This window comes from Pogoniulus pusillus, chromosome 3 (assembly GCF_015220805.1).
Source record: "Pogoniulus pusillus isolate bPogPus1 chromosome 3, bPogPus1.pri, whole genome shotgun sequence".
NCBI lineage: Eukaryota > Metazoa > Chordata > Aves > Piciformes > Lybiidae > Pogoniulus > Pogoniulus pusillus.
The window spans coordinates 41,593,286-41,617,926 of record NC_087266.1 but is presented as its reverse complement, the minus strand read 5'-3'; the positions used below and the strand labels follow the sequence as shown (position 1 = coordinate 41,617,926).

Sequence of the window (24,641 nt, the reverse complement as noted above, 5' to 3'; positions counted from 1 at the left end):
CTGCTGTTGTCGATCATCCCTGCTAACAAATTCATCCGTTTGTAAGTGGTGGGGAAATGCCCTCTACATCTAGAATTTGCCTTATTATCAATTCATTTTTTCTCATAAAAAGAAAATCCACACAGTTGCCTTCTTGCATCTGCTTTCTGGAAACAGATACAAGAACATAAGCTACTACTAGAAAATAACAACATTACTGTTCCATGTTTAGTCTTTTTTTTTTGTCCAGTTAAATTCAAACCAACACATTGATCTAGACTGACTATACATGGCACTCAGACATAATTTATGTTTTTGTTAATGGATATTAAAAGCTTTTAGTGTAAATGTAATCAATAAAATACTATATTTATATAGAAGCATAATAATTTCTGAATTATGATGATCTGTATTTTATTCACAGTATCACCAAGGTTGGAAGAGACCTCACAGATCATCAAGTCCAACCCTTTACCACAGAGCTCAAGGCTAGACCATGGCACCAAGTGCCACGTCCAATCCTGCCTTGAACAGCTCCAGGGACAGCGACTCCACCACCTCCCTGGGCAGCCCATTCCAGTAGCCAATGACTCTCTCAGTGAAGAACTTTCTCCTCTGAAGGCTGGACAAAAAAATGCATATTAGAAAAGTCTACAAATTATTAACTTTTAATTTTATTCTGAGAACTACTATAATAAAAGCATTTTCTGAGAAGAGATTTTTGGTTTTAGATGACATTGCCTTATTAGAAAGCATTAAGGTAGTATTTCTCTAATTCTCTATGGCTATATTTAAAACCACAAGTTAATTACAATAGAAAATGCATTAAAAAAACCACTCAGTATTTCAGACTTGGGGAAAAAATAGCCAACACAACACCACTATACCTAAAGCTACATAGCCATCACTTTCAACAAATTCTGAACACAATATTTTTTAGCAAATCCTTGAAACAGGTCTGAAATCGCAGTTCTAAATTGAAATAGAGAAAAAGAGAGAGAGAAAAAATATCCCTAGTTTCCTAGTTTCTAAAACCATATCTATGTATCAAACAAGCAGAGGCTGCAAAGTTTGCAGGGAAGAGCAAATTAGTGAGTTATTGAATATGACGTTAAGATCTGATTCTAGCAAGAATGTAAGATGAATAAAGTTTGAAATCCTTTTTAGATATACAAAGGTCAAAGTAATATAAGACATAATACGGGCTGAAAAAGGATCCAAGAATCTCGTTGCTATGGTGAAGACAGGAGGAAGCAGAAAGTCAAAACAGCATGCATAAATTGTTTAAAATAAGTATTTGGATACAGAACAAAAAGATGTGATGCAAGAACACAATGTGAGACATTAAACTGATTTCACATAACACTTGTGAAATAAAAGAATTTATACAAAGGCAGCAATATACATAGAAAATGTAATGAGATGAAACTGACCACTACTATTTCTAATACAAAATGACACAGTAAACTGTAATTCCTGATTTTTATCCAGTTTTAGTGAGAGAGAGGAGTAATGTCATGGATTACAAAAGGACTACTTACATAAATTCTGCAAAAGCATTTACATTGATATGGTATAATCACTAATCAATAGTTAGGCATTTCACTTACTTTGAACCCCTTAAATGTAAGGTGACAAAAGTGCTTTATTGTTTTATTTTAGATTCTAATTTAAATTATCTCATCCATCAAATAATCAGGCAGATTTTAACAAATGTTAAAACCCAGAAAACTTAACCATCTTAGATTCAAAAAAGCTAACTATCCTCCTTAGTATCATTTTCATCTCTAATAGCAGCAGTAAGAGCAACAGTTAAACTTTTGATTCTTGCAAGAATATATAACCTCACAGAAAGCAACTGAGATTTAAAATAAGCTAGAATTAAGGAAACAGAGATAAACAATAAAAGTTATAATTACACAGCTATTAAATTTGAAGTACTGTAAGTATTGAGATTTATTCTAGCATACAGAACGTGGTTTCACCAAACAATCTGTCTTCAGGAAATTCATCCCCATCTTTCAATATGAAAAAATACAAACATGATTAAGGCAAACATAGCAGCAAAAAGCCCACAAAGGTTTGATTTCTTCTAATAAGGGAATGGTCACACTTCACATATTTGCCTCCCTAGAAGAAAGCTATACACCACCTTAATTAAACTACATTACTTAGCCCAGTGCAAGTATATACAAACTGGAGAAAGCAGACAGCTTGCAATAATGTATAGCTATTGTACCACGAGCAGCTTATACAATCATAGAATGGTTTGGACAGGCTGGACAAAGGCTAACCGTATAAAGTTCAATAAGGACAAGTGCAGGGTCCTCCATCTCGGGAGGAGTAACAGACACCAGTACAAATTGGGGGCTGCCCTGACGGAAAGCAGCTCCGTGGAGAAAGACACTGGAGTCCTGGTAGACACAAGTTCTGCATGGGCCAAAAATGTGCCCTTGTGGCCAAGAGAGCAAATGCCATCCTGGGGTGCATCAGGAAAACTGTGGCTAGCAGGTATAGGGAGGTTCTGCTCCCCCTCTGCTCTGCCCCGGTGAGACCACACATGGAATACTGTATCAAATTTTGGGCTTCCCAGTTCAAGAAAAACAGGAACTCACTGGAAAGAGTCCAGCAGAGATCCACAAGGGTGACTTTAGCATCTCCTCTATGGTGAGAGACTGAGAGTCCTGAGGCTGTTTAGTCTGGAGAAAACTGAGAGGAGATCTGATCAATATATGCAAGTATCTGAGGGGTGGGTGTCAAGTGGACGAGGCCAATCTATTTCTGGTGGTCAGCAGCAATAACACCAGGAGCAATGGGTACAAACTGGAACATAGAAGGTTTCACCTCAACATGAGGAGAAAATTCTTTACAGTGAGAGTGACAGAGCACTGGAACAGGCTGCCCAAAGAGGCTGTGGAGTCTCCTTCTCTGAGGACTTTCAAAACCTGCCTGGATGCATTCCTGTGTGAACTACCCTAGGGAATCCTGCCTTGGCAGGGAGGTTGGACTCAATGACCTCTGAAAGTCCCTTCCAACCTCTAAAGTTCTGTGACTCTGTCATTCTGTTGGAAGGGACCTCCGAATGCCATCTAGTCCAGGCGCATTTTCATCTAGATCAAGCTGCACAGAGCCCTGTCGAGCCTCACCTTGAATATCTCCAGGGACAGGACACCAACCAGCTTCCTGGGCAACCCATTCCAGTGTTCCACTACTCTCATAGTAAATTACTTATTCCTAACATCCAATCTAATCTGTTTTTCTCAAGTTTGAAGCCATTGCCTCTTGTCCTATCATTGAAGGCCTTTGTGAACAGTCTCTCTTCATCCTTCCTTTAAGTCACCTTCAGGTACTGGAAGGACACTATTAGGTCTCTAAAGAACCTCCTCTTCTTCACACTAAACAGCCCCAGCTGCCTCAGTCTATCCTCACTGGAGACATGTCCAACAACCTCCTAATTATTTTCATAGCCCTCCTCTGGACCCACTCCAACAGGTCCATGTCCTTTCTATATTGAAGGCTTCAGCTCTGGATGCAGTGCTCTAGGTGAGCAGGATCACCTCTCCAGATCTGATGGCAATGCATCTTTTGATACAGCCCAGGATGTGATTTGCCTTCTGGGCTGCAAGCACACACTGTCTGCTCCTGTCCATCTTATGGATGTATAGATTTAGTCTTGAATGTCCAGGAAAGAAGGAAATCTCTTTTCTCTCTAACTCAGATTATATTTGTATGCATGTATACTTTTCCAAGAAAATTATCTGTGAAGGATCTTGATCTGGCATAAGAAATTTAAAATATATATGTATTAATCTCATTACAGGTGAGCTTCCAGTTACACAAGGGAACAGTACACTTGATAAAAATCCGTTGAAGTAGTTTAGGTGAAAAAAATTAAACAAACCAGAATATGTACTTATTGAAAGCTGCATTAATATATCTTTCAAACTAGCTAGAAATCAACAAATAACAAATGAATTCATTTTTAACTGTAATAAATCTTAATGAACATCAAATCTCTAGAGCACAAAAGAGAGTTTGTAAGATAAACACATTATATAGCTCTGTAACTAAAGCCAGAGTCAAACAAGGTCACGTAAAATGACCATGTGGATATAGGTGCCATATTTAAGAAACAAATCTAGGTATTATCAATAGCACTGACTTGTTGATAGCTGAATATAAACAACATGGTCCAGGTTCTGTAGAAGAAAGTTAATTAAGGGTAAAGAACTTCCTTGCACAAGTCTATACCATAACTCCTCAACAGGCTAGATTAATAGCCTTGACAAATTTTGCAATGGCAATTTATTAACTATCACAAATAAGCTTTCAGTCATATACTACATATCAAAAGTAACTTCCTAACAAAAGTTTGAGGACTTCTAACCAAACACTAACAAGTAATTTCTGAGATGTTATTTAAATTGAAGGGATCACTCATCCAATCCTTCATTTATTTATTTTGGTGGGTAGGGGTGTGTTTTTTTTTAATAGGACTGAACTTTTTCTCCCAAATTTCAGTACTCCATTTTTTTAAATAGTATTTTGATGCCTCTATAGAGAAACAGAGTCTCTGTTCTCTTGTAAACAGCAGAGTAACTTTACACTGACACCAAAAACCAAATCAAATTAAGAAAGAAACAAGAATAGCATTGAAAAGAATACAGGGGCTCAATCTGATCTCAAACTACAAAGCGTTTTGACATCAGAACAGAATTCAGCAGCAAAAATTAAAGCAATTTCTGTAATAATCCACACACAGAAACAAAAGCTAAAGGGAAAAACACAGAAGTACTGTGTCCAGTTCTGGGCTCCTCAATTCAAGAGAGATGTTGAGGTACTGAAATGTACCCAGAAGGGCGACAAAGCTGGTGAGGGGCCTGGAACACAAACCCTATGAGGAGAGGCTGAGGGAGCTGGGGCTGTTTAGCCTGGAGAAGAGGAGGCTCAGGGGTGACCTCATTGCTGTCTACAACTACCTGAAGGGAGGATGTAGACAGGTGGGGGTTGGTCTCTTCTGCCAGGCAACCACCAACAGAACAAGGGGACACAGTCTCAAATTGTGCCAGGGGAAGTATAGGCTGGATGTTAGGAGGAAGTTCTTCACAGAGAGAGTGATTTGCCATTGGAATGGGCTGCCCAGGGAGGTGGTGGAGTCACTGTCCCTGGAGGTGTTCAAGAAAAGCCTGGCTGAGGCACTTAGTGCCATGGTCTAGTTGAGTGGCTAGGGCTGGGCGCTAGGTTGGCCTGGATGATCTTGGAGGTCTCTTCCAACCTGGTTGATTCTATGATTCTATAAATTTACACTATTTACATGAGACGTTCAAACATCGATCACAATACGCACTAAATGCTTACAAAATAGAGCAAGAACATTCTTGGCCTTAATATCTACCAAATAACCTCTTCTTGATTTACCAATTATTTATATAGCAGGATTTAAGCATGCTTAATGATTATTTAGCTATTTAAAATAATTTCCTAGCTAAAAACAATAATTAGCACTTTAATAACTACTTAAGCAGTTACTGGGGGAGGAGGGTTGAGCATATTACTTAGCTTTTAATTAAAGTATATTACAGCATTTAGCAAAAGATATCAGACAGATATTCACTCCAGAAGGGCCTGTACTTCAAAACCAAGTGCAACAAGTCCATGATTTAAAATACAGACTGAATCCCAGATGTAATGCTTCACACTTCAAAGAGGTGCCACAACTTTTGAGCCTAACATTACCACCAGAATTATACTCTTAACTCAGCTTCCTGAATGTGTTCAGTTGATAGTCAAACTATCATCTCTTTGGCATGACCAAGATTGTCTTGAAGACCTGAAAAATACACTGAATTTCAGCAGAAAACAAGGAGGTAATTCAGTCACTCAAACTTGATTCCCTCCTTGACCTCCCTACTCTTCCTGATGTGTTGTGATAATATTGCCAAAACCATCTAAATACCCAAATGTTGTTAAAATTGTATGCCAGTTTACACAATTTAGGCTGGTTTAAGATTGTAAACATCAGAAATTGATTTTAAGGACTTCTGTCTTAACTTTTGATATGTCTGAAAAATAATTTCAGCTTACTTCCAAAGTACTTTCTAAAACTAGGTCAGAAAGTCAGCTAGTGAGAAAGACTAAATATTCCAGAGAGCATGCAGGTTGTTTGTTGGAGGAGAGAGACTTGTTTTGTTCAGTTTTTTTTTTGTTGTGGTGGTGTTTTTTTCTTTGGGGAATTGAGGGTGTTAAATACTTCAGAAAAGATAGGTATTTCTATGAGTCTTCTGCAGTCTAAAAGATGTGACTGAGTTCAGACACTCAGGCTGGAAACAACTGCATTTAGCAACACATTCTAGTTTAGGCAGCTTCTACTTAACACACTACAGTTTACATCAAATGGTAAGATCACGTTAGACACATTTAAAGGTTGCCTTGTCCATTAACAGTGGCTGAAATAGGACATTAAGGATACTTAATGAGATTTTAGAAGTTTAAATGCATTGTGTGTCAAGCAAAAGATTGCACTATTACAGGGTACACTGTCTAAACATGTGAGTTATACTGTTAAGAATCAGTGTGCTCATCATATTAAACACTAAACTCTCGTAGTCTCAGGCCATAATGAGACTGCAAGTAAAGGTAAATGGAGCATACCTTCATTTAGATTATATGCTTTAATATACCCTGTAATAAGCTAATTATTCAAGACTGTTCAGCAGAGTGCCCATTTTAACTATTGATTTGGGACAGGCCTAATACAGAAAAAAAAAGCCCAGTAAGAAGTACTGAGGAAAACATACAAATGAGTCAGTGATCATTTATTTAATGGCCTTACAGAATGTCTATTAAAGTTCTGCTTCTCTTGAAGAAAGCCTTGAAAGAGAGGAAAACTAACAGAGCAAAAAAGAAAGCAAGTACCATTTAGCAACTATAGCCACAAGTTCATTTATCAGAAAAATCATTCAACTACAAACTATAACAGGTAAAATTTCTCTGTAATATACTCGTGGAAGTGTTTACAGGATAAAGAAATTGCATCATACATCTCTAGATACCAGATTATTCAGGCACCAAATTGTTTTGTTTTCTTTGGGATACAAGAACACTCATGTGCTATGCTTAGCACATAAGTCAATACTTTATTATTAAAGACTTCTCAAATACTAGAAAACTATTTTTCAATACAGGAAACATGACATTAGGACAACTAAAATGATTCTACGAGTACATATATTTACCAATGTATATCTGAATATTAACAGAGAGAGGGTCTCAGGTTGATACAGTTAATTACAGAAAACACCAGTGTCTCTTCAGATTTAACCAAAAACAACTTAAAAGGAAAAGCAACATGCAGTATTCTCAGTGCTGCTTTTGGCAGTAGTACACCCTTCCAGTTTATTGAGACACTAGTAGCTTAGATCCTTTTTCTCCAGTTGAATTACTATAAAAAAAATTGGATTTATACTAAAATTAGTAAAGCTTTCTTAATTACTGCAAGTCTAATATACTGTAGTACCAAAACTATGAAGGGCCTGGAACACAAACCCTATGAGGAGAGGCTGAGGGAGCTGGGGTTGTTTAGCCTGGAGAGGAGGAGGCTCAGGGGGGACCTCATTAGTGTCTACAACTACCTGAAGGGAGGTTGAAGCCAGGTGGGGGGTGGCCTCTTCTCCCAGGTAACCAGCAATAGAACAAAGGGACACAGTCTCAAGTTGTGCCAGGGGAAGTCTAGGCTGGATGTTAGGAGAAAGTTCTTGCCAGAGAGAGTGATTGGCATTGGAATGGGCTGCCCAGGGAGGTGGTGGAGTCACCGTCCCTGGAGGTGTTCAAGAAAAGACTGAATGAGGCACTTAGTGCCATGGTCTAGTTGACTGGCTAGGGCTGGGTGCTAGGTTGGCCTGGATGATCTTGGAGGTCTCTTCCAACCTGGTTGATTCTATGATTCTATTTAGTGAATACAGAGTTATTAAGAAAAGACAAGTAAGTTCCAACTTCAGTAATCCAACAGGATGCAGAAAAGAACTTAGTCTACTCACTCACAGTTGAAGTATTTAGAAATATTTTAATACACTCAAATATTTATTATTCAATGCACTACTCTACATAATACAACTAACAAAATGCTACTTTCCTTTAAACAAAAATAAGCTAAAAGCTTTCTCTAATATTAAAAAAAAAAACAACCAACCACCAAAAAAAAAGACCCACAACACAAAAGAAACACACACAAGCAGCCTTCAACTAAGAAACTAGGTTCTGGGTTACAAGAATTAGCTTGCTAATTCCCCTGGAAATACAAACTTGCAGAGAAGAACAATGACCTCACTTTTCCCAAAAAAAAACAGGGCAAAAGGGTTTTTAGTAGAAAATCTACCTATGTATCTTTCAATTACAGAACCACATGTTTTTAGCACTGTTACAGAAGTACAAGAGGCATTGCTTCCAAAGTCTATTTCTTCTTTACCCCTCATTTTTCACCAAATGTCTAGTAGATATTCAGTAATACTGATCATTTACTGTACTATGACACACTCTTGTGGTACATTAAGGAATGAAGTGATCAGCCAATCGTAAAGGGAGAAGAGATTCAAACTGAAAAAGCATCGATTACAACACTTCAGAAGGTTATATTAAAAAGCAAGTGGAGAGAGCTGTACCATTCATTCTCACTGAAATGCTGCTGTGCCTCACACACTATTTGACAAAGGCTAAGCAATGGTGATAATGGAATTGCAAGGGAATTCTCATCTTTATTAGCTACAGAACATATAAATACCACACTATACTATAAAACTGACTGCAACTTCATTGCAAATTTCTTTTTTATATTAATAAAAATGACTACATGTATTTCTACATTAAAAACACGATAAAAGAAACCCTAACACATCTACTCAAAACTGGCATATCAGATAAATACTGTCAGTATAGTTTTAAGCTAGAATCATAGAATCAAGCAGGTTGGAAGAGACCTCCAAGATCATCCAGTCCAACCTAGCACCCAGCCCTAGCCAGTCAACTAGACCATGGCACTAAGTGCCTCATCCAGTCTTTTCTTGAACACCTCCAGGGACGGTGACTCCACCACCTCCCTGGGCAGCCCATTCCAATGGGAAATCACTCTCTCTAGCAAGAACTTCCTCCTAACATCCAGCCTATACTTCCCCCAGCATAACTTGAGACTGTGTCCTCTTGTTCTATTGCTGGTTGTCTGGCAGAAAAGACCAACCCCCACCTGGCTGCAGCCTCCCTTCAGGTAGTTGTACACAGCAATGAGGTCCCCCCTGAGCCTCCTCCTCTCCAGGCTAAACAACCCCAGCTCCCCCAGTCTCTCCTCATAGGGTCTGTGCTCCAGGCCTTTCACCAGCCTTGTTGCCCTTCTCTGGGCTAAATAAAACTTCTCATTCCTTCAGCTAAATAAAACTTCTCATTCCTTCAGCAACTCAGGCAAACAAGAGTAATATCACTTTATAAAGCTTCTTGAATTCCTGCTCTTCAAAGTCTGTGCTAGAGTTTTGTGAGACTGAAAATGATGTAGATTCTATTATAAAGATTCTGGATAATCAGTCCACTACACAGATCCAGTTATTTTACAAAGAAAAATATACTGTACATAAATGTATTATATACATATATATAAGTATATAATATAGCAACAATAATAACAGTATTTCTTTGCTGTCTGGTCACATGTCTTTGTATTAGCCTCAAATATGTAAATGCTGGAGAAAGAAGGGAAAAATAGGTCTGCTTTCATCAGTTTTAGCCCTTTCCATATCGATTTACATTAGCATGTCTAAATTCTGTAGAATAGCATTTTATTCCTCACTTCCCATTACATTCACACATGCCCAACAGTCAACTACCTACTTGCTAGACCATGCTGATATCTGAGGAATTAGTCTAATCTTATCTGTATCAAAAATATTTATTAGTTCTACTTGTAAACAGTAAGAAAGTATTCATGCCAACTGACCTCAATATACAACTACTGGAAGCATTATTTATTACAAGTAAATGTAATGATGGTGGCCTTCTATGAACAGGTTGCAAAAATTTGTATTTTTGTTTTTTTTTTTTGTATTAATGGATGAGGAGCGAGCAACTGATGTCATTTACCTGGATCTGAGCAAGGCCTTTGACACTGTCCTGCACCACATCCTGGTCTCTAAGCTGGTAAAACATGAGTTTGATGGGTGGACCACGACATGGATAAAGAACTGGCTTGATGGCCACACCCAAAGAGTGGTTGTCAATGGGTCCATGTCCAATTGGAGTCCAGTGACAGGCAGAGTCCCTCAGGGATCAGTCCTGCCACCAGTCTTGTTTAACATCTTTGTCGGTGACACGGACAGAGACATTGAGTGCACCCTCAGCAAGGTTGCTGATGACACCAAGCTGTGTGGTGCAGCAAACCTGCTGGGAGGAAGGGATGCCATCCAGAGGGACCTGGACAGGCTGGAGAGGTGGGCACAAGACCAAGGGCAAGGTCCTGCATCTGGGTCAAGGCAATCCCAAGCACAAATCCAGGCTGGCCAGTGACAGCTGGAGAGCAGCCCTGAGGAGAGGGACTTGGGAGTGCTGGTGGACAAGAAGCTCAATGTGAGCCAACTGCATGCACTTGCAGCCTGGAGGGCCAACCAGAACCTGGGCTGCATCAGGAAAAGTGTGACCAGCAGGTCGAGGGAGGTGATTCTCCCCCTCTGCTGTGCTCTGGTGAGACCCCCACCTGGAGTACTGCATCCAGTTTTGGAGCCACCTTTACAAGAGGGATGTGGAGATGCTGAAGCATGTTCAGAGAAGGGCCACGAGGATGATCAGAAGGCTGCAGCACCTCTCCTATGAGGACAGAGTGAAAGAGTTGGGGCTATTCAGTTTGGAGAAGAGAAAGCTCCAAAGTGTCCTTCTTGTGGACTTCCAGTATCTGAAGGGGGCCTACAAAAGAGCTGGGGAGGGACTTTTTGGGCTGTCAGATAGTAACAGGACTAGGGGGAATGGAGCAAAGCTGGAGGTGGGGAGATTCAGACTGGACATAAGGAGGAAGTTGTTCAGCATGAGAGTGGTGAGAGCCTGGACTGGCTTGCCCAGAGAGGTGGTTGAGGCCCCATGCCTGGAGGTGTTTAAGACCAGGCTGGATGAAGCTCTGGGCAGCCTGATCTAGGATAGGGTGCCCTTGCCCGTGGCAGGGGAGTTGGAACTAGATGATCCTTGTGGTCCCTTCCAACCCTGACTCATTCTATGATTGTGAATCTTGCAGCAGTATTATACTTTGATTAAATCCATTTGACTTGTTTACCCCCTGCCAAAGACTGAATAGAAATATTTCTCTGAGTAAACAGAAAAATCAACTGGTGATAAAAGAATAAGCCTCAGCTTCAGAAACTGGAACCTCATCAGCACCAAGAGTTAGAACCACAGTCCAGAAGAAACACTGGTAGTGGTACAAGTGAAAAAACCTTGTTATCATTTTGAACACGGTTAAGCGTTAACATAATTTACATTTCACCTTAAGGTCAGACACAAGTTCCAGCAAAATGAATCACTGTATTTTCTTGACAAATCAGAAGCAAAATAGTCCCTTGTCTCAAGAAACCCTTTCTCCCTAATTTTTCTTTTTATTTTAGCACTGCTGCCACTGCTGTTTCAGGAAAGTTTTTATTTGGTCCCACACATGCTTCATACCTTGAGTTTTAGTCCATACTCCCAGATTCCCTCAGCAACACTAAATCCTAAGATCAGAACTCTGTTTTCAGTGCATCAGGATATTTTGTATTAGAAAAAAACAACCATGTTCAAGCAGTTGAGATCCTTTGTATTTCTTATAAAGCATACATCTTCACAGCACAATGTGACTCACTATTATCTCCCTACTAGCTCACTACCACTTCCATTACTTTGCCAAATATGGAAGACTCACAGGTACATTCTGAGAGTCAACTGCTAGCAGCAAATTAATTCTATCTTCTGCTTTTTCAAGTTTTACCAAGTCCAATCCTCCATTTATCACTACTGTTTCTCCTCTAGAGTAATAAAAGCAAACAATTTTATTCATAGTACTAGATTACTACTGACAATAAACTTTCTCTCTTGGCTTTCTGCAGTTACGATGCTCTAACCCAGTTTGCTTTTAGTCATATACAACCAGGTTTGTTTTGTTTTACAGAAGCACTATAGATCTGCTGAACTCCACTTGCCAAGATTTTTCATGCAGTGTGCAACTAAGCCTTGAATCCAAATTTCTCTCTACACATTCCAGTTACATCTACCCTCCATTTCTTCTGCAAATGTATGTGCCACAAGGCATTGCACCACACAGTCAAGGAACCGCAAAGATAAGCAGTCACCTTCAGTAGGCTCTCTCTAGCTTGTCACCCTTGCCAGCTAAACATATACATTTCCAGTTTTAGAAAGAGGCATTTCTATATCAAAGGACAAGCCAGACTGCACAGCAGGAAACATTTAGTCTTTAAAACTGTTAGGCTGAGTACCAGAGCAGATAAGGTTTCTAAGTTTCATTACTCAGGTGCTGTTAGAGGTGAGTAAGGTTGTAGAAGAACCACCTTGCAAATTAAAAGAAAGTAGAGCCCCAGTAACTCATAAAAATAGGAAGAGCAGGAAAGTAAAGCCATAAAACAGAAATACAAACGGTGTTAAAAGCTACAGAACATGTTGGTCATTCTCTTAATTTACATTAAGTGAAAGAAAGACACTGATTCCCAAGAAGAACATAACTGAAATCACAATTACTGTTTTGACGTAAATATTTAGCTACTGAAAGAGAACACAGTAACAACAATAATAAATCAAGGAAACACATTCTGTCTATTAGGAAAGTCTACAGGATGATGAACTAAGGGTCACAGAGCACTGCAACAGGCTCCTCAGAGAGGTTGTGGGGTCTCCTTCTCTGGAGACTTTCGAGGCCTCTCTGGATGTGTTCCTCTGAGATCTGTGTTAGATAGTATTGTCCTGCTCTGGCAGGGGGACTGGACTCAATGATCTCCTTGGGTCCCTCCCAGCCCTGTGATACTGTGAAATAGATTACATCCTGTGTAAAGGAACAATTTGTTAGAATTCAAATTTAACATTCCCCCCAAAATACTACCTTTTTGGATTATTTCAGTTCTCTCCATTCTTACAGAACCTGGCTTACCTTCAGAACCTGACTGCTATTCATGGACAGAACCCCATCTATAGAACAATTATAAAATATACATTTATGTCTTCACAATGACACTTGCTTCATAGAAGGCTGTGAAAGATTATTGTTAGAAACCCTGACAGGAAATTAAGCAGGCAAGATTTCTATTTAGAATGAAGCAACTATGAGAAATCTATCACATAGAGATGCTAGATAACAGCAGCCTGCAATGGAAGTCTGTTTCTCAAATGTTCACATGAAGTTACCAATTTACTGTTTTTCCAGTAAGATGCCACTTCAATGAAGAAAAGTTGTATGTGAGGTAGAGTCACATCATATTTACATGGAGCTAGTATATAAAGAGGAATACGTAATCTTAGTGGGTAAAAATAGATCTATAATATTTCTGATGCTCCATCAGAAACAGATGAAATGATAACTGAACCAAAGGCTCTGCCAAATATACTGCTATAATCCGTGTGGCACACCAATGTCTACCCAAGTACTGTCTAAGAGCTACCTAATTCAAAGTAACTGTTCCACTAAAATTGTTTTTTTTGGGTTTATATATTTGTTTGTTTTTTTTTAATATTATTTTTCAAAATTAATTGTCCTGGAAATTAATTCTCTCTGAATCACACCATTCACTGAGAACAGCAGATTTTCTAAAGGATGAAAAGTGCTGCTCATGGAAATCTAATTTTTCCATCAACAGTGACTTTGAAGGTCTGCCAAATAGAGGTTTGGGGGGTTTTTATATTTATTTTCTCATATTTCAATTCTTTTTCTCAGTTTACAATGAAAAAGAAAGGCTACAATAAAAGCACTGTTTTAATGAAGACTTTATTGCACCCAAAGATAGTGTTACCTCTAGTCAGATATAAATGCTTATAACATTAAACTAGAAATTCATCAAAAGCTCTTAGCTCATAAACATGCAACAAAACCAAAAAGGATGTAAAAGCCATGAAAAGAGGTTTGTAGTGTATCTAGCCAAGTGATACAAACACTGGCAAATTAACTATGAGGAGACGCTGAGGGAGCTGGGGTTGTTTAGGCTGCAGAAGAGGAGGCTGAGGGGGGACCTCATTGCTGTCTACAACTACCTGAAGGGAGGTTGTAGCCAGGTGGGGGTTGGTCTCCTAGGCAACCAGCCACTGAACAAGGGGACACAGTCTCAAGTTGTGCCGGGGAAAGTATAGGCTGGATGTTAGGAGGAAGATTTTGACAGAGAGAGTGATTTGCCATTGGAATGAGCTGCCCAGGGAGGTGGTGGAGTCACCATCCCTGGAGCTGTTCAGGAAAAGCCTGGGTGAGGCACTTAGTGCCATGGTCTAGTTGACTGGATAGGACTGGGTGCTAGGTTGGACTGGATGATCTTGGAGGTCTCTTCCAACCTGCTTGATTCTGTGAACTTTCCATTAAACAAACAAAATTATTAGTCTGATCAGGGGCACTGTGATGATGACCTCCTTTAACTTGTACTTTAAGCTCCAAATCTCTTTTTTTTTCTGTTGGGATTTATGGTTTAGATCTTATGATACTAAGGATTTTATTTTCTTTTCTTCCCTCTCCAGATACACAAGAATCTATCTCTTCTAAGACTTTTCTTATTCACATTGTAAAAACTTTCTTTGCTAGAAATCAATAAAGGAACAGTCTTGCTGCTTCTAAAACATCAAGTCCTTGAAGGTTTCCTACCACAGTACTGCAGAATGGAGTGGAGTGCTCTTGTTAGCCTGAATATTTTTATCAAACACTAGCTGACTGAAGATTAATACTGCATTCTGGGTAAAACCCAAACATATTAAAAAATAACTTGTTTGAAATGAAATGGCAAATGTGAACTACAGGAACTACTCCTTCACAGCACTTGACAGAACAAAAGGAAAACAATCATTTGCTTTCAGAGCTGACAGGAAGCAAGAAATAGTCTCTGTGTGAAGGAGGTAATAACCAATCACTTAATAACACTTACTCCAGCTCTGTTGCACGGCAAAAAAACATTAACATTACATTAAAACTAAGCTAATATTAATACTGTGCTTTAGTAGTTATTTACAAGTGCTGTAACAAACTCCTCATATTTACCCCTTAACTATCTGACAAAGCTTTCCCTAATTCCAAATACAAGTCACAATCCCCTTTGTAGAACAAAAGTTTTTCTACAACTTTCTATAACACTTCCTGACAGATTGAGTCTTTTCTACAGTCCTACAAGAATAATGATCTGATGTTATTGATGATTCTGACTTGTTCAGATTAGCCTACTGATGACATGGCCATTCAACAATGAATAATTAATTAATCCTAGGAAATTTCTGGGGTAAGAGATTAAATAGAAGATGCCACAACTAACAGCTTCAAATAGAATCAAACTACAAAACAGATGCTATTATCAGACTATTTCAACCACTGGTATATTAATGTCCTATCTGGGTTTTTCCATTGTTGTTTGCATGTATTCATGGAGCTACCTAGATATGAAAGTCAGGTTTTAGAAGTTATTCACATTCCATTCAAATACATTTAATGGTCAGATCAACTGAAGGTTTCTCCTATCTGTGATAGCACACTAGAAAAAACAAAAGTTAAATTAATTTTCCCCAAATAGTGTCTAGTTTGCCTGTGATAGTAATTGGTAAGTGAACTCCCAGTCTTAAACTCAGTGCACAAGGTTTTCCATTATTAAAGAGCAGTTGGCTGAGCATCTGTCAGCCAGCCAAGGCAAACTCACCAGAGAGCTACAATCATTCACTGATTCTTATTTATTGATCTATACTTTTTTACATAAATATTTAAATCAGGTAAAAGCAAAGATCATTCTAACTGTTAAGACTAGAAACAACTAATAACAGTTACTGCTATGTACTTCCTTTTATGGTGTGATGGTTTGGGTGTTCCCCACACTTTGGAAATCACCCAAACTAGACTCAGATGGCGCTGGAAATTGAATGAAGCTTATTGTTTACAGCTTAGCAGAACATACAAGCAGATATTTACAGTACATACAGTTATATACAGAAATATACAAGGTAACAGGTATAACAGAAACACAACTCCCCTCTCAGAAACCTGAGTCCTCAGGAGGGGATCCCAACCACCCCTTCACCTTCTCTCTACCCCTCTCCACCTTACCCCAGTCCCAAGGAAGAATGGAGGTTTGGCCAGGGGGTTAGGAAGCAAAGTGGATTAGTCAGAAAAAAATGGAGGGTGAGGTTAGAGAGAGAGAGATGCAGCTTGGAGCTCCCCAGCAGGAAAAGTGCCTTATCTATGTTTTGATTTTTGTTTTTATACATCTCAGCAAGCCTATGAGCGAAGTAGACATCACCATTGTTTTCCCTTCACAGCCTGTAATCATTCAGTTCTTCTCACCAAAACATTCTAGCTAGCTTCAAACTAGTACACATGGAAAGGTGACTTACTGATAGTACAAGACACCAGTGACACTGCAGCATTTTACAGACATAATTTGTTGCTGTCCATTATAAATGCTTATAAATTACTCCTGAATTGCTCAGAAAGAATCCTGTTCTACTTTTTCATTTCACATGAAAAAATCTTTTACAATAATTTTGGTTTACAATTTCAGTAGGTAAGGTGATACTCAAAGGCAGCCAAATTTAAACACATAGCAGGCTTTACTTCTGCTTGTACAATTACATTAAAAGTTATTCAATGAGTAGTTACTGCAGTGAGTTGCTTAAGCATGTCCAGAAAAGAGCAATAAAGCTGGTGAAGAGACTAGAGAACGTGTCTTATGAGGAGTGGCTGAGGGAACTGGGATTGTTTAATCTGAAGGACATTGAAGGGAGAGCACATTGGTCTCTACAACCACCTGAAGAGAGGTTGTAGTGATGTGGGAGTTGGTGGCTTCTTCCTAATATCAAGTGGCAGAATAAGGCAAAATGGCTTCAAGATGTCTCAAGGGAGGTATAGATTGGATATTAGGACAAATTTCTTTACAGAGAGTAGTGCATTGGAATAGGTTGCTTAGGGAAGTGGCGGGAGTCACCATCCCTGCAAGTGTTCAAAAGACATGTGGACATGGCACTTCAAGACATGGTCTAATGGCCATGGTGGTTGTAGGTTGATTACTAAACCATATTGCTGGCAGTCACAGTTGTTTGTAATAATAATATTCTACAAGAAGCACAGTTTGGAGCAACTTCTGTGTAAATCCTCCTTCAGAGGAAGAAAGTATGAGGACACTCAGCTTCAGAAAATCCTTCAGATGGCTGACCGTAAGCCTACTGCTTATGCAGGGTAGGCTGTGGCATGTCAAATACAGCACTAACTGAATCTATATTGCTGTTCTGACCTTCTTGCTAGCATTTACTCTCTTTTCTGGTTTAAAATGTTTGAGACTTGGTTGGCACTATATAAGTTTAGCCCTTCATGGGGTTTTTTTTTAGAGTATACAGAGGAGGAGAAGGAAATGAAAAAAAAATAGAGAGAACTATATCGACCTTTTCAAGAGAAGTGCCAACAGAGATAGCACTCCCACAGAAGTGTTTTACTTCTGAATAATCAAGTCTGGCAGGAGCTCTGGTGTGATGAGATCAGCCTGCCATCTCCAATAAGATTAGGATGAAAATCTGACCCAGTTGATGAAAAAAAAAAGAGATATCATGCAATCTTTCTCTCTTGAGTTTACTAGATCAGTTCCTTCTGATATCTAGACAAGAAAGAAGTGTAAATTCCTAATTTTTTATGCCATCTCCCATTAACTGCAGTCATCTGCACGTTGCTAAAAATAATTAAGAATTTAGGAGCAGTTTCTTTTTTGATCTGTAATTTCTAGTCCTCATTTGGACTTTAATACTTTAAACATAACAGTTATGTAAAAAAAGCCAACTTGCTGAACTCTAGTCAAATGGACTTGTTAATATTAACAAATATGGCACACTATGAAGCATGTATTACAGAAAATTACTACCTCTTGTGTCACACATACAAGATACCAATTGCCATGGTCACAAATATTTCTCATTCATTAGAGTGTCCTAAGTCTCAGAATCATATTTGGCAAAACACCTCAAGCATCCAAAGGATGACTTTAAGCAACACGTGGCTGGCTCTCTTAAGCTACCCTGAACACATCCCACACTAGATCTAACTACTAGTTTTACTTACTCACTGACTTCCACCATTCTTCACACCACTCTTCAAAGTGACCCCACAAACTAAATATTTGTCTTATAGGTGTTTCCTCAATCTTCTTGCTTCTACAAGTGAGAAGACCAAAACAATTCTAAGATTCTACAAGACCAAGCAAGTATTTGCATATCTAATTACCCTTCATATCAACCTTTCCCTTTACCTTTAAAAAAGTTCTCAGAAAACCAAAGATCATTCATGCAAACAATTCACAGTCATCACTTCATTTTCAGAATTTCCTAATTTCTTGTTTTTTCCTCACACTCTTGAGCTCCAGCTCTACACACATACCCTACCCTCAGTCACTTCCTACATTTAGTCTTTTACCTGCTGACACAGTTAATGATATGAGGGTTCCAAAAACTTGTTTGTTTCTTGAGGCATCTCACAATAAACTCTCACATTTTCTTGCAATTATTTTAAATATTAAGTGCACTTCTCAGTCAATCAAATATTTTCTGAAGTATTCACACTGAAAATATTCCATTCACACTAACCTGCATTTTCAGATTCTCAACTAATATTCTCTGTGGAGCAGTAACTCAATGTGGTTTTGTTTCCATTGTGCCTTTGCCTACTTCTTTAAGATTACAACTTAAAGACAAGAATAAATTCTGAATCAATAAACACACAGATCATTTTGTCTTCAGTAAGCTGCCACAAAAATATCATCAGCAATTGATGCTTTGACAGTTCTCATAGTTCCATCTCAAAATTTTATTTTTTATAAAACTTTGATTTTACAAAATGGTTCAGTTTCTGAAAAGTGACAAAACAGACCATAATGATGAGAAAATACCCTATTGGCCTTATATGGACTCTTTGTGATCACTATTATTATTCAAGAGGCAGCACAGTGAAAACATTTCCTCCAGTAAGTTACAAAAACTTTTGTCAACAGGTTAAAGCAGCAATTATTTCCCTCTACTTTGCTTCTCTCTCAGGGAGAAGTATCTCTAGTGCTCTTTCAGTTAGAATTCCCCATTTCATGAAAAATACAGATATACTGGAATGAGCACAGCAGAAAAATCAAGATGATCAGAAGTCTAAAACATAAGATGCAGACAGAAAAGCTGAGAGTTTTGAGAAGGATGAAGGAGCAAAGGAACTCTTACTGCTGTCTCAAACTACCAAACGTATGGCTACAAATAAATGGGAATCATATCCTTCTTAGACATGCACAAGAAGAAAGAGGCAACAGACACAAGTTGGAACAAAAAAAAAAAAAGCATAGTGCTAGCAAATAGGGGACAGATTTGTCCACCCATGCATCTCCACTTCTAAGGTTATCTCAAACTCAGCTGAATAAAGCCCCAAGCAGCTAGATGATTGGACCAGATGACCTTCAAAAGTCCCTTCTAAACCAAAGAATTCCATGATTCAAGGACATGTCTCTTATGAGTGACTTTTTTCCCATGTAATCTTTTGCTCTATGTTACTACTCACTGTTTTTCTCTGTTATGAAGCTAGACCCTTTTTTAACTTTTTGTTCTTGCAGTAATTATTCTTTTGTATCTCTGTAACATCTTCAGCTACTTCAACTGCTTTAGCACCATCAACATTTCTTACAACTTCTATACAAACACTTGCTAAAGCTTTAAATCTATTCTGTAGTGTTCTGTATTCCTTCTTCTAGCAGTGCATTTCCATAGACATAAAGCTTCCTTTTCTGGATCAACACTGAAATGCTCTTGGCACATCAGCTGGCAAAATGCATGAACTGAACAGTTGAGTACTTCAATCAGACTTTACTTAATCAAAATAAAATTTCACTTGAAGTGTCATTGAATATTCTGGTCTTTGCTTCCACAACAAGATACCTCTTCTTACACAATGACTTCAATGAAAAGCACACATAAGCAGGCCCTTCAAAAGAGTGGAAATCAGCTCATTCTTAGGATGTTGCCATTTGGCTGCAGAAACATTTTTTACTTTTGTTTTAAAGATAAAACTTTAGAAATAGTCATGGATTGTTTCCAGATTGAGCCCAGTGAACAGCGTTCTGACTCCACTTTAGAAGGCATGGTGTTAAATCCCTTTAAGATTCAGAAGTGAAGAAAACTGGATGCCTCCAATTTCTATGGTGAGTTTTGTTATAACCAATAAGTTGTGTAGAAGCAACAAAAAAGTATCCCCTCTCTTCACCATCATGAGAGCAAGAGCAGGAACTTTGCTGTCCTTTGTACTAGAATTTACATTTTTAGTAAGAGACAGTGAGATGCCTGGTGCTGCCTGCTTTTGTCTTGAAGCATTCATCCAAATTTCTGTAAACCATTCAGCTTAAACAAAGATAAGATTTAGTCCCGTGGTACTCTTTAGAAACCTACTTACTGTTTTAAAGAAAATCCTACTGTCTCCACTTCCTTTGAAAACTTAAGATGATGGCACACATATCACCCTTGTAAGATGAAAGATTTCAGAACTTTAACAAATATTAAGCAGTAAGATCCACCTGTAAAAAAACCTGAAGTTGTCCCTGCAGGCTATAGCCTTTTAATTGTCCTCCCTCAGCATTTGGTATAAGAGTATACTTCAGCTATAGATCCAATAGCTCTCTTCTATTAGGTTTTGTCAAAACAGTCCATTCAGGCAACCTCTGAAGGGACATTAATCTTGTTAACTCTAATGTTCTTTCTGTCTGTGGAGATTCACAATCCTTTTCTGAGCCATTAACATGTTTGGCCTGAACATCATCATGTCTCCCAAATGTTACTGTTTAATTACACATAGGAAGCAGTATTTCCTCAAAGGGCTTTTAAACCTTCCAACCTATTAATTCAGGGAACATTCTTGGGAATTCTCCTAACATTATAAATGGATGACAGTTATCTTTGAGACATATTGTAACAGATGAAAGCAAAACTGTCTCTGGTCTGTGAGGTTTTCTTGCTTTTTTATCCATACAACATTCTTAACATTGAGTTTCATGAGTAATAAACAGTAATACCCAACTCAGTAGAAACACTGATAGAGCACAAAAAGCCTGCTGCTTTGCAACCCTTTTGTGACAGATACAACCACCCACACAAACACAAATGCCCTGGCAGATGCCAGACAACTGGGTGTGAGCTCATAAAGATCAGCTCGATATCTCCACACATTAAGTGGCACCTCAGGGTCCAGAAGCTGTTGTCTTGCTTGGAGGACTCCACCTTCCAACTAATTAAGAAACTGACCACAGGTCACACTCGAAGGTATAAATGAAGTGCTGCCATGGAGAGAGAGGGCTCTCCACACAGCAAGCAGCCTGGCAGTCAGATCCTCTTTCCTTACCCTTAGTCTGGGACCTTGCCTAAGGAGCTCTCACCCGTTTTTTGGTGAGGGTATGTATTTTGGGTACCTGTGGGAGATTTTCCTTTTCTGAGTGAGTGCATATTTTGGTTCATCTCTCTCTATATTGTTTAACTGGTTGTGCAGCAGTATATTCTCAACTGACAACAGAACCTGTAATTTTATTGTTGAAAGGAGTGCAGAGTAATTACAACAAAGCCACAATTTTCAGGGGGCTGTTGCTGTCTGTTTTGGTAGTGCCTCTGCAACATCTTTTTGCAAAACAGTTCAGTATTACTTGCTTAAGCAGGCTAGAATTTCTCAAGCTTTTAAAATTAAAAGTATGAAAAAAGAACATTGATGTAACATTCTGAAATTTTCATACATGTATGTAAGCTCTGAGAATTTGCAAAATACCTCTAAAAGGTGAGAATTAAAGCAAGCACTTACCCCTTTTTTGACAACAAAACTTAAGTTCCAACTTGCAAAGCATGTCAGCATTCTCATACTTGTCCTCTTCTGCTTTAACCCAAAAACAGGATTCTGTCATTTCCTGAGGCCTAATCTATAAGCAAGAGACAGAACAAAATTTTATTAATTAAATTATTTTGATGCAGAGATTATGCTCTCTAGAGTCTACAGCAAATTAAATGCTTAAGAGCCTTGCAAACTTTTGGGACATGTCTGATTGAAGATCATAATGCTTATGCATTGGGCATTTTGAACAAACCAAATACAACAATACAAAGCAATACAGACAACACACTCTGCTATCCAAGGTCTAAACACAGCAAATTATCTTGGCCTAGACTTAAAACATGGACTAGCTTTAAACAGTCTCTGAATGCAGCTAATTTAACTAGATATTAAGTACCTTATTGTTTAGATGGCAGCTTTGATTGCTTCATAACACTCTGAAAATCTTTTTACTGACTAATTTGGTCTAAATAATTACAGTTTCCAGCACTTAGTAGACTGGTAATCCTGGTATATTTGATCACAATGGAGAAGAAGAAAACTAAACAAGCTGTACTTCTTCCACATTTAAATTTACATATGTACATGTGCCCTAAGGACAAATGGAGAGACTTGCAATGCTTCTACCCATGGTCCAGATTAGAAAGATGCAAAACACTTGTTCAGAAACTGTATAGCTACCATTACAGTGCAGTGACTGATCCAGCATAAACAGTTTGCTAAAAGACAAGGCATAGCAGGATCCAGAAGGCATGCCAGTATCTAGGCTGTATTATTTTAGACCACAACTGACTTTTCAAGGCATCTCAGAAAGTGAGCAGATATCTGCCCAGATGATTCACCCATCACTGAAACACAGTTTACAGAAAACAGTGAAAACTAAAGGCAGAAAACACTCATATCTTGCATCATTTTAACTAATATATCAATTGTACATAGTCTTACTCCTGACAATCTATTTACCCTAAGCTCTGTGTAAGATTTTACATTAAGTATTAATCAGTACTACCTTGGACCAGTTGAGTCGTTTCATGGTAACCTCAGGTCTAAATTCTTTTTTAGGCTTCATTCCAAATGGCAAAGTACATGAAGGTGGAGACCACTGGACCCCAGGCAGGCCTGGTAGAGGTGGTGGTGGAGGAGCACCTCCAAAAGCCACAGGAACTCCAAATCCATTCAAAGGTGGTGGTGGAGGCGGTGGCGGTGGTGGTAGAATTGCTCCATTAGAAGGCAATGGTGGTGGAGGAGGAGGCAGAAGTTGATGTGGTCCTACACCTTCCAGTGGAACAACAGATGCATCTCCACGTGCTGGTGGTGGAAAACCCGGTGGCATGGAGCCATACTGATAAAGAAAGTATTCTTATTCAGTTTCACATTTTTCATCAACAAAATGCACGACAATCATAGTTTATAGATTAAATCTAGCAAGGCAATTCAAAGTCAATGCCATTTTTCTTGCATAGGTCAATCAATTATTATGAGGTCAACATGATTTTGATTTTGTAACTGGAAGTCTCAAAAGCTAAGGTGGATATTTGGGAGGAGGGGTGCACATCAAAAATAAACTGAAATGCCCACTTGCCATGTTTCACTGGTCATGATCTAAGATGGATCTGATAGGTATCTTGATAAAATTAATCTAGATTACCAGAGATTAGGTAAAGTTTAAAAAATAACATGCTATTCTCTAGCATTTTTACTTATCTTACATAGTATAAACAGTCCAAGAACATAAAAAACCAATGCTGAAGAGATGAATAATTCTTCTGAAAAACAAGTACTTTCCAATACAGAACCATTATCATTCTACAGAACTGAAAGCGCAAAGTAATGATGAAAATAGTTCCTTCCCAAAAGTACAACTAACTTACACACTGACTGCTTATTCTACATAGTAAGGACATCTCTACTGTATCAAGATAATCTTATTAACACTTCAGGAAGTCTATAAAAATATACATTTATTTCTAGTATTTGAAGAACTTCTGAGAAAACTGAGAAAACCAACAAAATAGTAAATAAGAAATATGTATCTTTTAGTGATAGCATTAATCAACTTTTCAACTGGTAATTCTGAGCTAAACCTGTCCATTTTATTCTTTTTTAAAATGGAGGAAAACACAGCAAGCAAAACATTTTTAAATGGAAATAGCTAACAATTAATAAATACATGCACAATGATATTAATGCTCTGAATTTCTGAACACAGATATTGTTCACTCTGACAAGTAGAGATAGAACAATTAAGCTCTAATAGCAACAAAAAAAACCCACCCAAACAAATACAACAAAAGAACAAGACCAGGAGAAAAATTGTCATAGCAGGTAGAAGCAGTCAGTTAAGTAGCAACTGATGCCATTGGAAACAAAAGATCCCTCTTAAGATGGATTTAAGAGTATTAAGTTGCACCAATCCATTATAGTTAATTCTTACCAGAAACCTGAAGTATAATGACACGTTTAAACAGACAAAAGCAGAGCTAAACTTGTTTTCCTCACCAAGAAAATCAAGCAAATTCAAGACTATAAAGCAATCCCTATGATCAAAACATGTATTTTATCACCTTCCTATACGCATGCCTTCCCAATGCTGTCTTTCTTAAGCCAGGAAATA

The 24,641-nt window shown here is 38.3% G+C and overlaps 1 protein-coding gene across 6 annotated transcripts in view; it reads right to left on the bottom strand.

Annotated features, from left to right (window-relative positions):
- Nucleotides 1-24,641, bottom strand: part of DIAPH3 (diaphanous related formin 3) — a 264,878-nt gene that overhangs the window by 188,430 nt on the left and 51,807 nt on the right. For all 6 annotated transcript variants that reach the window (XM_064174349.1, XM_064174365.1, XM_064174358.1 and 3 more), the window contains exons 15-16: nucleotides 23,037-23,369; nucleotides 22,001-22,115 (exon numbers count right to left, since the gene is read on the bottom strand). In XM_064174349.1, coding sequence (XP_064030419.1) covers nucleotides 22,001-22,115; nucleotides 23,037-23,369 — 448 coding nt within the window. The remainder of the gene's footprint in view (nucleotides 1-22,000; nucleotides 22,116-23,036; nucleotides 23,370-24,641) is intronic.